The 15,750-nt window shown below is 43.7% G+C and overlaps 1 protein-coding gene across 1 annotated transcript; it reads right to left on the reverse strand.

Annotated features, from left to right (window-relative positions):
* Nucleotides 1–8,245: 8,245 nt before the first annotated feature.
* LOC308285325 (BTB/POZ domain-containing protein KCTD1) lies at nt 8,246–15,453 on the reverse strand. The gene is made up of 5 exons (XM_080726041.1): nt 15,066–15,453; nt 13,940–14,118; nt 12,434–12,578; nt 11,050–11,355; nt 8,246–9,407 (listed from the first exon to the last, which is right to left on the reverse strand). The coding sequence occupies exons 1-5, from the start codon at nt 15,312–15,314 to the stop codon at nt 9,246–9,248; spliced, it is 1,041 nt and encodes a 346-aa protein (XP_080582167.1). The 5' UTR covers nt 15,315–15,453; the 3' UTR covers nt 8,246–9,245.
* Nucleotides 15,454–15,750: the final 297 nt, after the last annotated feature.

Raw genomic sequence — 15,750 nt, forward strand, 5'->3', positions numbered from 1 at the left:
CACGCACGCACACACACACACACACACACACACACACACACACACACACACACACACACACACACACACACACACACACACAAGTTATGCGGGAACGCCTACTGAGTGGCAAAAACTACTTGCTAGCCTTGACCTCCAAACAGAAAAGTCCTATCTGATTGCATTAAACAACGTTAAACGAAGTTCAACTCACTTTGCCACTCACTTTGCCACTCGATATGCCATTCACTTTATGCATGCGCATACCCTCTATACATTTTAAGAATGAACCCTCAACCCAGTCCCTTTTTCAATGGCCAAATGTGATGTGATGATGTGCCACAAATAAAGAAGCAGAAGATATCTTCATTATTTTGATAGCAGCAGCTGTTGAGGATTCTGCTGCCAACTAGCCAACTAGCTCGCTGTCGCTGTTTGTTTTCAGACCCTCTATTTGTTTGTTTTGTTAAGGTTTTGTTCTCTATCATAATGAATCACTTTTTTTTTCATCTTGTTCTTATTTATTCTCATGGCTGGAGGTTAGAATGTGGTGGTTGATGAGGGGCTGAAATGAACTGAGCCTTAGCCTTAGCCTGGGGGCTAGTGCATATCTTAGCATAAGTGATGGCCGACCGGAGGGCGAGAGCCTCACTGAGAGCGCCCCCAGGACAGCGTCTCTGACAGATCATGTATTTATAGGTCTGTTGAAAGACCTCTATTGTGTCCCACATAGCCTCAGAGCATGTCTGTCCTCTGTATTATAATAAAGCCCCTGGCCTTACTGCTATGATGGATGGGTGGCCCTCGAATGGCAAGCTCCAGAATCATTAGAGCACTCGTAACACGCAGGTCTGCCCACGTGAAAGGGGCTGGGGCGGGGAGGGGTGCTACTGGTGAGCAATACAGTACAGTAGAGGCCTTTTAATCAAGGCTAGGTAGCCCTTATTAATTCTTAACTGAGAGAGAGAGAGAGAGAGAGAGAGAGAGAGAGAGAGAGAGAGAGAAAGCAAGAGAGAACGACCAAGGGAGGGGCTATAGGTTTGCTGATGTTTTGTGCCAGAGGATACATTTGCAATTATCTCAATGGCTTAAAACGCCCTCCGGGCCTTTTCAATACAGGTTTGAGCGCAGCACCTATAGCATCCATAGGGAGGTTCAGTGGTCAGATTTCATTGTAGGGAAAATGTCACCAAAGCGAGCATTCCATCACATCTCCATTGAGCCATGCAGCTTCAGTGAGTGTAGTGAGGTTGACCATGGAAACAAGTGAACATAGCATACATATGAGGAGACTTTGGGGGGAGAAAAACTATATACTGTATAAATGAAAACAGAATTTGCTTAGATATGCTCTGCTGCAGCCTTAACACTGTTTGGCTTTTCTGCCTTAAGCCTGAGAAGTAGAGTGGAGTTTGAGCTGTTTCCCAATCTCGTGTTCTCCTGTTACCTCTGGAGTAGAATATAAATGATTCCCTCTCAGTATACAGTGTATGCCAAGGGGCCCGCAGCAACCATAGTCCGGTCTAAAATTCCTCACCGCGAGCACGCCATAACTCAAGGCCAGACTGATAAATAAACAATGGAAAGCTCAGCGAGTTGAGCGGCACCACCAAAAACCCACCACTTGGAGCACTGTCACACATTAGGGCTGAACAACATGCTGGATCTGAGGTTGGCTTCCAAAATGTAATTTTGGTAATGAACCCCAGCCTTGTATCTGGCCCTCCTGAAGGCTGATGCAGTAAATACATCTCAGTACAAAGAAAGGATGTTCGCAAATGCATCCACACAAGCGTTGTCGTTACAACCAGGCTCAGAGGCAGTAACAATAAGGGAGACACATCAACTGAATAGGCACTTAAGGAATGTGATTAACAAATAATCCAAGAATTAACAAAAGACAAAAAGAGGATACTGTGGAGTGTGCCAGCCACTTTATCAGTGGTGGATGTGAGTGGATTTAATGATTGAGTGTTGATTGATGACTGAATACTGTAAACTTTAAACACCAAAACACAATGCATGTCATCAACAAATACAAACACTAAGTATATAGGCTACAAAATACATTTACCTCCCCCTTTGGTCTCCTGATGTGTTTTCCCGGCCACTTTTGAAGGAAACCAGACGTGTTACACATCCTGGATGGTGTATGTGCATTCCACATTTTGATGGCACAGCACTAGAATGATAATAATGATGGAATGCAGATGATGAAAATAACAAGATAATGACACAATATCAGGGGTTTTAAACAAAATGACCCAGAAACAAACAAAATGAACAATATACATGTGTGGTGGAGAGATATGACTGAAAGGGACAAACTTATATGTGCTATGGGATACACTGGGGTCAGGTGACTCCCATTTGGGCTAGTCCCAGTTGTCCTACGCCCAGTTGTCCTACGTCCCAGTTGTCCTACTGTGTCCCAGTTGTCCTACTGTAGCCTGGCTGTATGGGCTAGTCCGCGAACAGACTGTAAAGCAAGCGATCTTCATCCCATTCATGCGTTTACCGTGCGCTTGCCCAGGCCTTACGGCCTGGGCATAAATATAACGATTGCATTCACCACGGCTTCGTAACTCGCTGGCCCGCTCTTCGCGGGCCTTCGCTGGTCTTCGCGCCGCTTGCAATGTCGTGGACAATAATTACAGCAGTAGGACGGCGAATTTTCGGCAAGAACTGTACACTACTTGAGTAGCTGTACGAATGCTGAGGTGGGGGTAGGCTACATGTAGCTACTGGCTACAGTAGGACATCTGGGACACAGTAGGACAACTGGGACGTAGGACAACTGGGCGTAGGACAACTGGGATTTTCCCTTTGTGCTAACAATCCTGTCTCCTACATGCTAATAGAGAGAACAAGGAAGCAAGCAATCAAGAACAGAAACACAGCCAACATGATGTCCCAATCCCTCACATACAAATTGGGCGCCTTGAATATGCCACCCAAATAGTAACAAATATGATCTATAATGTTTAGAAATACAACCTGTTCTTGCTACTTTGGCGATTAAAGAAGCATTTTTTTAAAGATAGTTTGGGGTCTTTCTTGTCTTTATTTAGAGTGGACATTGGAGATGGAAAGGAAACAGGGAGAGAGAGATGGGGCGAGACATGCAGTAAAGATCGTTGGGAACAGGACTCGAACCTGTGATGCTTCTTTCGAGCCTGGACTGCTAAGCCACGGTCCGGGCCTAAATGAGCATTTAAGAGGGGAAAAGAGAGAGAAAATAAGGCACTGATAGATAATGATAATGATAGTTACCTACTCCTCCTGCGAGGGAAATTCAGGTATCAGAGCCCAACCCAGCTGCTTTTTTTCAGCTTAACCCAGCTGAACCCAGTGCAGCCCACAAGGAGCGCGAGGGGGGGAGCAGTGATAGCTGGAGCGGGGAATCGTACCTGCGACCTCTGGGGTCTCCAGAGTCCTAGATATGGACACTAACCACTCAGCCATCACTGCTCTGATGGCAACAGGTGGAATAATGGTTAGAACAGCAGCAAAACAAAACAAATATCAAGGGTACTGAGACGACAGCACATCCAGTGACAGATCAGAAAATGTCTTTGATCAATTCATCTGTGGGAATCGAAAATGGTAATACCATAAGTTCAGCAACAGGGTTGGCACACATCACAGCCAAGCTGTAAACTTCTGGCCTGAAAAACAAAGCCAATGCGTAATAGCCTTAAATCTTAAATTCTATCTATCGTCAGCAGTGGGTTGGTCAGCAGTGGGTGACTCCACCGGTTGCAAAACGCAATTTGATTTTATACCTGATGACAATCCCAGCGTCAAGTCAGACGCATCGGCGATTGTCCAGAACTAGAGATCTGACATCTATGGTCATGTGCATATATATGGGACTGACCGGCTTCAAATTCGCCACACACATCGGAGAGGATTCAAGCGAGTCATCAAGTTCGGATGTCCAGGACCACCGATCCCACCGATTGCCCATAGGCATATCTGGAGATACAGTTGTCCGGTGCCGCCAATCCAACCAATATGCCCATATATGGGCATGGCATATACTGATGATCAGGGCTCTCCATATATGGGCATAGACGGTACAGTACAAGGACAGACAGATACAGAGCTCTCCATATGGGTATCAAAGGGACACAGGCAGACGGACAGATACAAAGATCTCCATATATGGACACAGACAGGTACAACGGGCAGTGGCGCAGATCCAATAAATGCATAGGGGCGCCCGATTTCGTTTTTTTTGCGTGCAGAGATCGGTTTTCGGGCAGTTTTACCCCCTCATTTTCCTTCAGATACAGGCATTAACGGTTTTATGATGTATTATTTATTTACTTATCAAGTTATCACTAGTACTGCAATAACCAACACAACCAAAAGCTTAAAACACACTTCAACACAAACACTGACATTAAACAGTCCTCTCGTCATAACCAACGTTTATTTCATGTTTCTATGGTTAACTTTTTACCTCAAGAACACCGACTATAGCAGCAATTTGGCCGACCGTTCATCACTCAAAACACTGGCCACAATAAAATACAGTATCCCTACTCAGAACTCAGAAGCATGACAGCATACAGGCATTAACGGTTTTATGATGTATTATTTATTTACTTATCAAGTTATCACTAGTACTGCAATAACCAACACAACCAAAGCTTAAAACACACTTCAACACAAACACTGACATTAAACAGTCCTCTCGTCATAACCAACGTTTCTATGTTTCTATGGTTAACTTTTTACCTCAAGAACACCGACTATAGCAGCAATTTGGCACAGCGACCGTTCATCACTCAAAACACTGGCCACAATAAAATACAGTATCCCTACTCAGAACTCAGAAGCATGACAGCCGCTCAGCCGTCAGAACACTGAACACACAATACAATAATACAGTCCACAAGCAGTTGGCACAGGTTAGAACAGGCCGCCAGTCCAGAACACAATACGGTATAAATGTCATTCATTACCCGGCTTGAGAATTGAAAATCCTTCCTCCTTCTCCTCCTCCTGTCCTCCAGTCCTCTCGTCACACAGCCCAAGTAACAACAAAGTAATCCTTTAGCTTCCTTGTCCGGCCAGGGTGGCAACAAAAACAAAGTAATCCTTTCCTTGTCCAGGGTGGCGGTATTCCTTATTAACTATTTGAAATGGCAGAACCAAAGTTATAAATATTGTGTTCTATTGAGTTTGAGCTGCAGCAGCAGTCTTCTGTCGTTTCTTTAACTTTCATTTCTTGTTGCCAGATTTTGCGAGAGAAACAAGCAGCCAGCTATATGAAAACCACCCTGGAATATTGTGGTTTTTATATAGCTGGCTGCTTGTTTCTAAGAACTTGGCAACACAGACCAAGCCATTTTGCAGGAAAACAGAGGGGTGTTCTCATATAATAGCATCTATAAATCATTCAAAAAGCATCTTCGATCGTGTTTAGTGCATGATTTCAGAATTTAGACCACTATGTCCCTGACTGGGGGGGACAGGGGGGTCTTCTGGAAGTGAATGGAGGGGACGAAATTGTACCTGGAAGGTGACAAAAACACCTTGTCCCCCCCGCCATTTGCGCCTATGAGTCGGGTACTCTGACAACGGACCCAAGGGGTATTGCATGAATTCCCAATTTGCATCGTTCCCAACATCATTACCGAGTAGTCTGCTCCTTAATGATACAAATATGTGGACTGCAAATATATGGACATTATAGTGTAATAAAGGTATTTATGAGACTTCAATGTCCAGCATCAGTATGAGATCTTTTATATTTTTTTGAATCAGCCCCTGAGGCTGAGGGGGGCTGGGGGGTGAGAGAGAGAGAGAGTGAGAGTGAGGGAGAGGACAGGAGGACGGGAGGGCTGGATAGGTGGGAGTTAAATGCGGGATTTGTGGTTTGATTTTATTTGCCACGGGTTACATTTATAATTGCGTTGCTGGCATAAAATGGCTGACAGGCTTTTCCAATAAAGGTAGAATGCACCTGGAGCAGAGTACCGTGCCAACAGTTCAGCACAGTTAGAGGCTGAGAAAAACCAGCAAAGAGATTGACAGGAACAGATAAAAAGACAGGACTAAATCCAGTACATAGTCTAATCATTGTGTTCAGTCAGGGCATTCATTACTTTAGGAACACTATCTGCTGCTTGCTGTAGAACTATAAGCACTGATGATTTGGAGATGAGGTGAACAAGTGCAGACACTGACCTTCACTAGTGGTGAGTAAGCAGAGCCCCAGGAGTGAGGGAAAGATGGCCATGGTCAGTATCTCCAGGCCCGACTCTGCCTTTTGATGACTGGAAATAATAAGAGGGAGACGATCACAGACAGTACTACTGAGAGAGTAGGATCCCAAATTAGCACCATTCTCCTCAAACCCCCCCTGTCCTCTACAGGACTGGAAGTCACATTCTTAATACTATTCATCTTTTCTCCGAGAGGCTCTGTCCTGAGAGCAGGCTATCTCTAATTCCTTTTCAACTTGGTCTGAGTCCAGGATGTGCAGAGATAAGGTTTGGACATGTGGTCTCATTATACCCAAGATGCCCCACAGGTAGGGAACTTAAAAATCGCACAGAGGTGCACAAAAAGAGTACCTCTGAATATGCACTTGTTCATTCACATTCATTTTTATCTACCTACCTATATAAAAATGTGCAAATGGGAGGGAGGACGGACCATGGCCAGTTGGCCACGTCACTCTGACTCAGATTCATCATCATCATCATCATCATCCTCATCATACTATAAGCCCACAGATCTCTGTCAAATTCCTGTCTGGGGCACAACTAGGAGAGCAATTGACCAAATGGGCCCAGATCTGGACTGTGAGCCTCAGATGACCCCTTTATGGAACGTGACAATTGAGAGGGGCTTACGAGTCCAGAGAATCGAAAATTTTAAAATGAAATCGCACCTGTGCGAAGTGAGCAGTGCAAACACAACTCACGACTATCTCCTTGTATGGGCTGTTCTGTCCGTGACGTCAGTTTATGTGTAGGCCTATGAGCACGGATCATACATGGAATCCGTTCTAATAAATTTGGCTAATACATTCCGTACTAAAACCCACAAAGTGAAATGTAGGAGCGGTTTGCACCGTTCAAAAATGGCCTGAGGAGGAGGTACAGGAGTTCCGAATCTGATAAGTGGTTGTCCAGGACTGGCGATCCGAACGATATGTCCTGTCCATCTATGGATATGCCAACATAGGTAGACAGACATATACAGATATCCATATATAGACGTAATCATAAACAAATCCAATATGCCCATATATGGGCATACATTCAGTGCTTGATGACACCACTCATTATAGCTCTAAAATAAACTCTCAACTAAACTGAACACGCCTTTCCATAATGGTTGACTGATCTCCAGTTCGATGCCTACTCTTACATTTTTACTTGCTATATTTTGAAACTTTGCCAGATTGATTTAGAGCAATTCTGCATAGCACATAGCTAGGACCTCTAGCCTCTGAGAATAACAGTCAGGGAATCTAGGGCAAAGAGGGTTGAAAGGGAGGCATATAGCATAAGCCATAGATAGCCAAAGAAAGTGGAGATTCTGCCAAAAGGGATGAAGACAAGACAACAGCACTCCGTGTGGGATTTCACTTTGGATTTTGGCCCTGCAGGCATATGTGGAAGCACAACTGACAGGACTTGCATGGAGAAGTCTGCTTTATTCAATATAACTAAGTAAAGAATGCCCCATGCAGCCACCAATGCTTCAACATGAATCCTCCAAGGTACACTACTGCCTTGGTAAGGATAGCTTTACCTTGTTGGCTGTAGAGAGCACAATATGTTATATAATTCGCAGCTGTTCAATATACATTATTTTATAATAGTAGTTATTATGGATATACAATATTACCATTTAATAACATAATCTACTTAGTATGGAACCTATTGCTGTACAGCAAAATCATTAACAAGTCTGAAAATGTATTTGTATGTCCAGTTTTGCACTCTGAGTCCATGTATCACTAATGGCATGTTTTAAACACGTTTGTACTCAAATTGAAACATAGGACCCCAATGGAAACAAGACCGCAAGGACTTTTTTGGTGTTATACCTTTTAGACAGTGTATGACGGCAATTGATCAATCAAAAACGTGCTTCAAGTGTGATTTCAGGCAGTGCTGAAACAGATGAAAATGTATGATACTATGGAAAACACATAGGAAACCATCATAAGAACTTTCATTGAAGATTTATTTGACTTTTTTGTACTACATTCCTCTTCTCAAATCTAGGGAGCGTAGGTTGGTCAGTCATGTTAAAGATACTTTATATTCAACTTCATATCAACATGTGCTTAAGAGTAAAAGTGATCTTTGATTGGGTTGTATAAGCTTTAAGCTGTTCAGTCATGTCTCAGGCAACCAGTTTGCCTTAAAAAGACTTAATATAAAAAAACACAAACACATACGGTATACAGAGACAAATAGCATTTACAAGTCATTATGTTATTTATGATCCAATCAAATATTCCCCAAGGTAGTTCATGGGAGGTTCATTGTTCACCCTCCTCAACAATGGTGACATTATAATCATAATTTACTAAATTATTTTCTTTTACTGAGGAATAGAATGGTTTATGACACTTTTTGATGCTAGTAATGTGAGCTATATTTAATATCATAATCCAATAGATCTTTAGCATCATCCCACTCAATATCCTCTTAAACAACAAAATAACAAAGTAAAATATTGTGTTCTGTTCAGCTGGAATGTGTTTGTGACTACCTAGACTGCTCATACTGTAAGCAACAGATTACATTGAACTTTATTTTTATAGTAAAAGGAAAAGTAGGCCTACTGTAGCCAATATGCCAGCGGTCAAACAAAAATAAATGACGGATGTTTGGCTATGCAAATTACTATATGAGCAATCGCACCATTTTAATTTATATGGGGAAAATATAAAATCATATGCAACCTAATGTAGGTTCCAAGTTTTAAAACAAACTTTATTTGGGGATCCAGCATATATAAATCCTTTTAAAAATCTGTCGATGGGGGCTAGACAATCACAAATGTCTCTGAGATCTCAGACTTATCAAATGTCTTGTATCTTCTTATGGCAAAAAAAAAAAAGAAGAAAAAAAGCTCCTGTTGCACCTTTTCTTCTCTGGAGTCTAGATGGTTCTCAGGGTAGGGAGGAAAAAAAATCATCAACAAAGAAACAAGTCCACAGCGCTCTGCTGCGTTGAGCGCTTGGCTGCCACTGAAAAGTCTAGCATCCTCTGGTCAGGAGGTTTCTAGTCCAGCTGCTCCTGTTTTATCCTGTTTGAGTTTGGCACTCGCTGATTTGTCCTCCTCAGTTCCCTCCTCAGGACGTACTCGCTGAATTGGGATGAGTCCACACCTCCCCCACAGGAGCCGGCGATCTCAAAGCCGCGTTGCTGCAAACGCTCCAGAACCTGGTGATAGCAGGGGGAAGAAAGATGTTGATGACACCACTCAGAGGATCAAACTTTAGAAACCAACGGCAGTTTCCACAACAAAGTCAGCAGATACATCGCTCAAATTCTGTGCTAGACAATGTCAACCTGGCAGGCCCTGCCTTGCCCTGCAGAGCTTCAGAGCCTTACCCTTTGGCTAGGACTAAGCTACTCAAAGAGGCGTATGTAATAATAAACATGCATTGCAGTGTTTCAGTATGTTGCCAAAAATGTTGTGCATTTGTTGAAAGAAGGATTGTGTGATCAATAAAATGTTTTGGAAAAATAATGCAATCCTGCAGACTTGCATAGATTGTATCTAACTTGGAATGCATCCAAGATGTTTGTAGCCTGTAAATCACTGAGGTACTGTAAATCGCTGTCAAGCATTGGAGATAGCGAGAGTTAATGGGAATAAGGTAACGCAATGACAGAGATTTGCATATGGACTGTAGATGAAAGAAGGATAATAATTTGTTGGGAAGTGGCTATACAACCCCACTCACAACAAGAGTCCCACATTTTGCCTCATTTTAATTGTTTGGTGGTGTGAGTGTGTACTGTACATTTGAGCATGTGTGTATCTGCATGTGCATATTTATATGCACACATGTAGCCGTTTCGGAGCTCTCAGCCTTGCAGACATCTACAGACGTGGCCGGCGGGGCTGTAGGATCACATTCCATCAAAGAGGCCCCAGGGAGCAGCGAGGCTTTCTCTCTGCCACTTGGCTCAGTGTGGGCTGCACAGCAACGCCCCTCTCCCCATTTCTCTCCCAGCCCCGGGCCCAAGCCCCCCGCCAAAACTACAAAGGTCCCCTCTGCTGGCAGTCTCTCTCTGCCCCCCCGCGCGCAAACCCCCCCCACCCTGCCTCCATTAGCCGCAGATACAGCATCCACCGCCGGCGTGCTTTAATAACCAAACAGGATTATGGGCCCTGCCTGGGGACAACCTGCCAGGGAGCGTGCTCACTCTCTCGCTCTCTTTCCCCTCTGCGACTCACTCACTTCACAGAGGGGTTTGTTTGTGTGTTTCTGGGAAGGAGGTAGGGACTTTACTCCCTCAAATCGAGACACAGTCCAAGGCATTGTGAAATATTTTCAATAATGCCTTGCTAGTTTCACTTATTGGTGTGTATCTGAGGATTTTCCCCACCACAAATGATCACAAACTTAACATGGAATCTGCACATTTGTTTTGTCACTGTGGGAGAACCTTTATTGATTAAACGTATTTGACGAAGAAGCCAAAGGAAGTAAGTACAATAGAAGGGTGTTATCAAGCCAAAAGTTTAAAAATAAGGTATCCCACACTATCAATTAGAGGATTGGTGTCAATTGTGTGTATATTAGCTGGCATGTGCTTTTCAACCACCAAAAAAGATAATTTGTGGAGGCTGGTTGTGAAGGTGAACTTACCATCTTGACTAGATACTTTTCTTATAATATGATTGGATTATGTCATTTTTAAACTTCACACTTTTGAGTCACAACACCAAAACAGAAAATATGTGGAAAAGGAATGATATGCTCATCGTCCGTAATTTTAACAGAGAAAAACAAAAGAACCATGGCTCATATGGATTTCCATTTAATTCAGAGCAACCCTCCGTTCCCATTACCTGGACAGAGTTGAGGTGGCAGTAGCCATTGAGCGGGAAGCGGATGACGTGTGTTGAGTCGTGGTTCCAGCCGGCATTGACAGAGTTGCACATAACGTCCCCAATCTCTGGGAAGACATCTTCGATGAGGGCCTTGTCACCGCTTAGCGTGATCCTCTCTCCCAGTTCGGGCGCCACACGCACCACTATGCACTCACAGGGGCGCGACACCCGGGCCAGTTCTTTGTCTTGGCGCCAGCGCTCCAGCTCAGCAAGCATGGGCTGCAATTGAAAGTATCGTGCCTCCTCATACAGCAGGCTGTAGTCCTGCAGAGAGCAGCACAGAGCACATTGACTGATTTTGGAATGATGAAAGGAACATACAAGTGTACAATGTGATAACTCGTAATAACAATATTATGTGTAATATTTGTAATTGGCATTCCAAGATGAATGTTAGATAAAAGCTTTTACATTATGTTAAAGTTGTCAAAAACCTTCCAAATCTGAACATTGATTAGGTAACACATGAGTAGGCTTTAGAAGCCTCAAAGCACACCGTACATTCAGCCAGCCTGGAAAAAAAGCCTAGAAAAAAAAAGTAAAAAATAAAAATAGTCCACAGCAAAAAAGTTAGACAACCATGGTTCTACACGAACAAGCAAAAACCCCAACAGAGATACCATTCAGCAAAATTACAAAGATGCAGAGTAGAAGAGATCTAGTGCGACATCAAACAGGCTGCATGGGGCATAAGAGCAGATATTTTACCCACTAGGCTGCAGGGCCTGAAATCACACTACAGTACACACCAATTTTCTCATGCTCCTCTCAAAATCCATCCAACGTGAATGTCCTCAGCCTGAACTTGAGCTTGTATTGTCTTTGCTTATTTTAGCTGACATACTTTCCACTGATTGAGTCAAACTGCGGACAGTCCATCAGATAAGGTGATTATTTATTTTCTCTCAGGGTTAGTTTAGCAATTAAAGACTAAAGGACACACAAGACTAAGAAGACTGGAATGCAGATGTGTCACATACAGTGAGGATCACCCCCTTCTGTGGATTTTTGCTGCTTAAAACCAAAGAAATCTAACAAAGTGGTCAAGTATTTTTTTAATTTTATTTTTTTTACCAAATCTATATTTGCAGTTTCCCGATCTTTGGCCACTAATAGCCAAAGGGCAACAAGTCAGCTGGAGCAGAATGTCGTGGTGGCTGGTTTTGGAACAGCCCTACGGTATATTATTTCATCACCAGCATGGGAATCGTTTGTACCGGTTCAAGGAGGACCATGGACTGAGGGCATTCCATAGCCTTGGAAAATCATTTTATAAACCAAGTTGTGGGAATGCTGACTGGCTGATGGGGCTTGGCAGTGTGTGGGATGGTCAGTCACTCACTTTGAAGTCATCTGGGATGAGTAGTTTGGACGTCCTGAGGAAGTTGAGGATGTAGCGGAACATGTGTCCATCTCTGTCAATGAAGTAGTGCTGCTTCAGGCTGTCCAGGACTATGGGCTCTGTGCCATCAAATAGACGGCCGATTCTGCAAGCAGACAGGGGTGGGGGTGGGATGGAGTGGGAGGTTAGCGAGGAAGGAGGGACAAGGGAAATAGAACTAACATACAGCTTTCTGACATTTTATTCAGTTTTGAAGATACTGGGCAATTAACTGACAAAGGGCATGGCTCAGCACATAACTAGACCAGCCAACAAAAAGTAAACAATCATAACAAAGTGTGCATGTCTAGATATATACCTGAAGGACAGCCTGAAAGTTTCATTGTTGACTAGGGGCTACTACAAAATGGGCACAGCAAAAACATCCAAACTTGATGGCACGCCTCTTGGCAAATTTGGCCAAAAACCAAGGACATTTCTAACAGTCTGTGTTGGCTTGAACTCGCGAATAATACTGTTTGTTATCTAATCATTGTCACCACAGAGATTTCTGTCTCTTTGAGATGACACCAGGTCTGTGTGTGTGAGACTATGAGTGCGTGCGCACGTACCGCTACAGTGTACATGCATGACTCAATAAAGATGCAATGACCTGGGAGCATGCGACTAAAATTCAGTGAGCTCCAGATTGTTCAGTGTTGTTTCACACTTTTGCACAAGAGAGAGCACACAACGTATGGGCACGCAGACAAATTGGCCAATTATACAAACAGCCAGACCGAGAAAAGACAAAGAAAGAAAGAAAAGAAAAGAAGGAATGAAAGAAGAGAATTGGGTGATAAGACTAACAGTCTGATGGAGAGGTCAGGGCCAGCTGGTAGAGAGGTGCCTGAGGCAGAGAGCCACCCTCAGGGCTAGCCCTGGGTGACAGTACGGCCTCCCAGCCTCCAGATGGCCCCACGCCCTTTGGCCCTTTACTGCTGCTGTGACATCTGTCAGAATAACTGAGCTGCTTTTGTCTGTGTGCTGCATTCTGGACTTGAGGCCTGTGCAAATGTTTACCAGTCAAAATAAATGTGGGCTGCGAGTCACGAGGAGCCAATTTATGTCTACTCTCAGATACATCGAAAATAAACTGATATTGTTCGATTCTTAATGTATCGGGGAAAAAAATGCTTTGCTCAAACGTCACAAACCCGTTGCCCATGACAATACACTGTGACTGGATGAGATTTGACATTTGCCTGAGCTGTCAGCAGATGACATTAAGCGGTGAGGCAGCTCTATTAGTCCAGACATAAAACCACTGGCTTGTGCAGAATCAACTCACTATCAAACTGACTGAATAATTCCTTTTCCTTACACAAAGCTGTGGCTTACGCAGGACATAATTGGCCCAAACACTTACTACAATACGCAAATTAGACCATTTGTACACTCTTAGAGTTAAATTAACACTAAGGATTTTACTGTGCAGTCTATGATCTAGATCAGGAACAGACTCACCTTGATTCTGGGTACTTTGTTAGAGTGGCCAGACTGCTGGTGTACATATGTCCGCCCACGTCGATGTGCACAGGGGCGTTGGACTTGGTGAGCTGTGCAGGTGTTGGGATGCCCTGGTTACTCAAGGGAGAGGCTGGTGACCGGGTGATCATCGGCCTGGACATGATGGAGCGATTATCCTGTAACAAATGCAAGCCATGGGACAATGTTATTAAACAGGTAACAGAGGTTATAACACATTTAAATATTTCATTTTAATTTTCTTTAAATTCAAAATACAGATGAAGGTAATGACATGAGCAGAGGAGTAGATAGAACAGTTTCCAATACATTCTAATAGGCTATAGCAGCAACATGGTTCATCATCATGAGAATGTATTGTAAAATCTGTAATGGCATCCTCTCCACAGACTTCATCATCAGGACTGTCTGCCACAGAGGAACTCTCCAAGTTACAACAGCCTGACCTTGACCTGAATCCTGCCACAATCCACAGCCATCCATGTCTGTGGGCAATAATCTTCCAAAACCAATTTAATTTGGAGCATCAATCTCACAGCCAATGAGCAATAATCAGTCTAGATTTGAATAATGTAATAGGATTCGATTTAGAGAATTGTCACCCATTAACCTAAAAACACAATTAGGAGAAAGACAATCTTAATCTTACAGTCTTACAGTACACTACAGATAGATTTTTTTTTTTTTTTGGTGGGAGGCGGGGGGCCACCCACAAAAAAAAAAAAAAAAAAAAGTTTGAGACACGTCATTTCAGAAAACATCTTTCTGGTCAAATCATTTGTTGTAGGACAGTAGCCTAATAGCCAATTGAACTTGTGAAAATAGGATTAAATAGACCAAACTACTGCAAACAGTAGGCTATGCGTCGCAGCCATGGTAAATTGGACTAGCCCAATGCATGCCAGTGATGCCACAATATGCATACTAGTATGCGACTGAATACAGACAATCTACGAAAGATAATAAGCCAGCCTTGCATCAAATAAAACAAATGGGCTAAAACATGTGTTCTGGATTGCACCCGGATAGGCTAGTAAAAGTGACCGGTCGCCGCTCTTTCGCTACAATGTGTCCAGATAGCGCTATAGGACTTTTACGCATTTACCTGCGCTGGCATGGTCGGAGAGGAAGTCACGGAATGATCATTTTGCTTCAGAGATGTTGCAGGTAAGGGGTCTCCTCCTCTCACTGCGAACATGAGCGAGGGGTCCCTGCTATGGTCCCTGCACTCCGCTGCTCGCAGCGGGACTCGTTTTAGGGACGCGTGTACGGACCCCTCATCCACAGAACTGATTGGACGCGGTCGCTTTCTCGTTTTCTGATGCGTTAGGTCCATGACATCCGTCTCGTCCATTACAACACACAACTCTCCCAAGTTAGATGGATAGATGCTGTCGTCCCACACCTGCCAAATCTACAGAGGAGTCAAGAAGTGATCGGCTCACACCGGGGAAGAAGAGAGGTGCCGTGGCAGCCAGTCACACGGAGCAGCTTCTATGCAATGGCTGGGAGAAGTCAAAGCCCCCGATAACGTTAGCATTGTAGCGCCTCCGGGTCTTTTGGGCTGTCGCTGCTTTAATGGAAGGTAGCCTATGTGTGTCGCATTTTCAGAATTGAAATGCTCTGCGCGTTTCTCTGACACAACGATCGTTATTGGTGCTAAAGGCGGACGCAAATGTGGACTTTCAACGTGGCCTTTGCCCTTTGGAGTTCTCTATAATGGTCCCCTCCTATTCTGCACCCAAAGCCAGTGTTGGAAAAAGTAGGCCTACTCACATTTGTCACTCAAG

The sequence above is a fragment of the Nannobrachium achirus genome (genome assembly GCF_963921795.1).
Source record: "Nannobrachium achirus genome assembly, chromosome: 5".
Classification (NCBI taxonomy): Eukaryota; Metazoa; Chordata; class Actinopteri; order Myctophiformes; family Myctophidae; genus Nannobrachium; species Nannobrachium achirus.

Bases quoted from the DNA above. Each gene is read 5' to 3' on its own strand.
- LOC308285325 (XM_080726041.1), bottom strand. From the start codon at position 15,314: ATGGACGAGACGGATGTCATGGACCTAACGCATCAGAAAACGAGAAAG. The intron at 14,119-15,065 runs GTAAATGCGTAA...CATTTGTTACAG, and splicing joins CTCCGACCATGCCAGCGCAG to GATAATCGCTCCATCATGTC. The intron at 12,579-13,939 runs GTGAGTCTGTTC...GTCTGCTTGCAG, and splicing joins ACAAAGTACCCAGAATCAAG to AATCGGCCGTCTATTTGATG.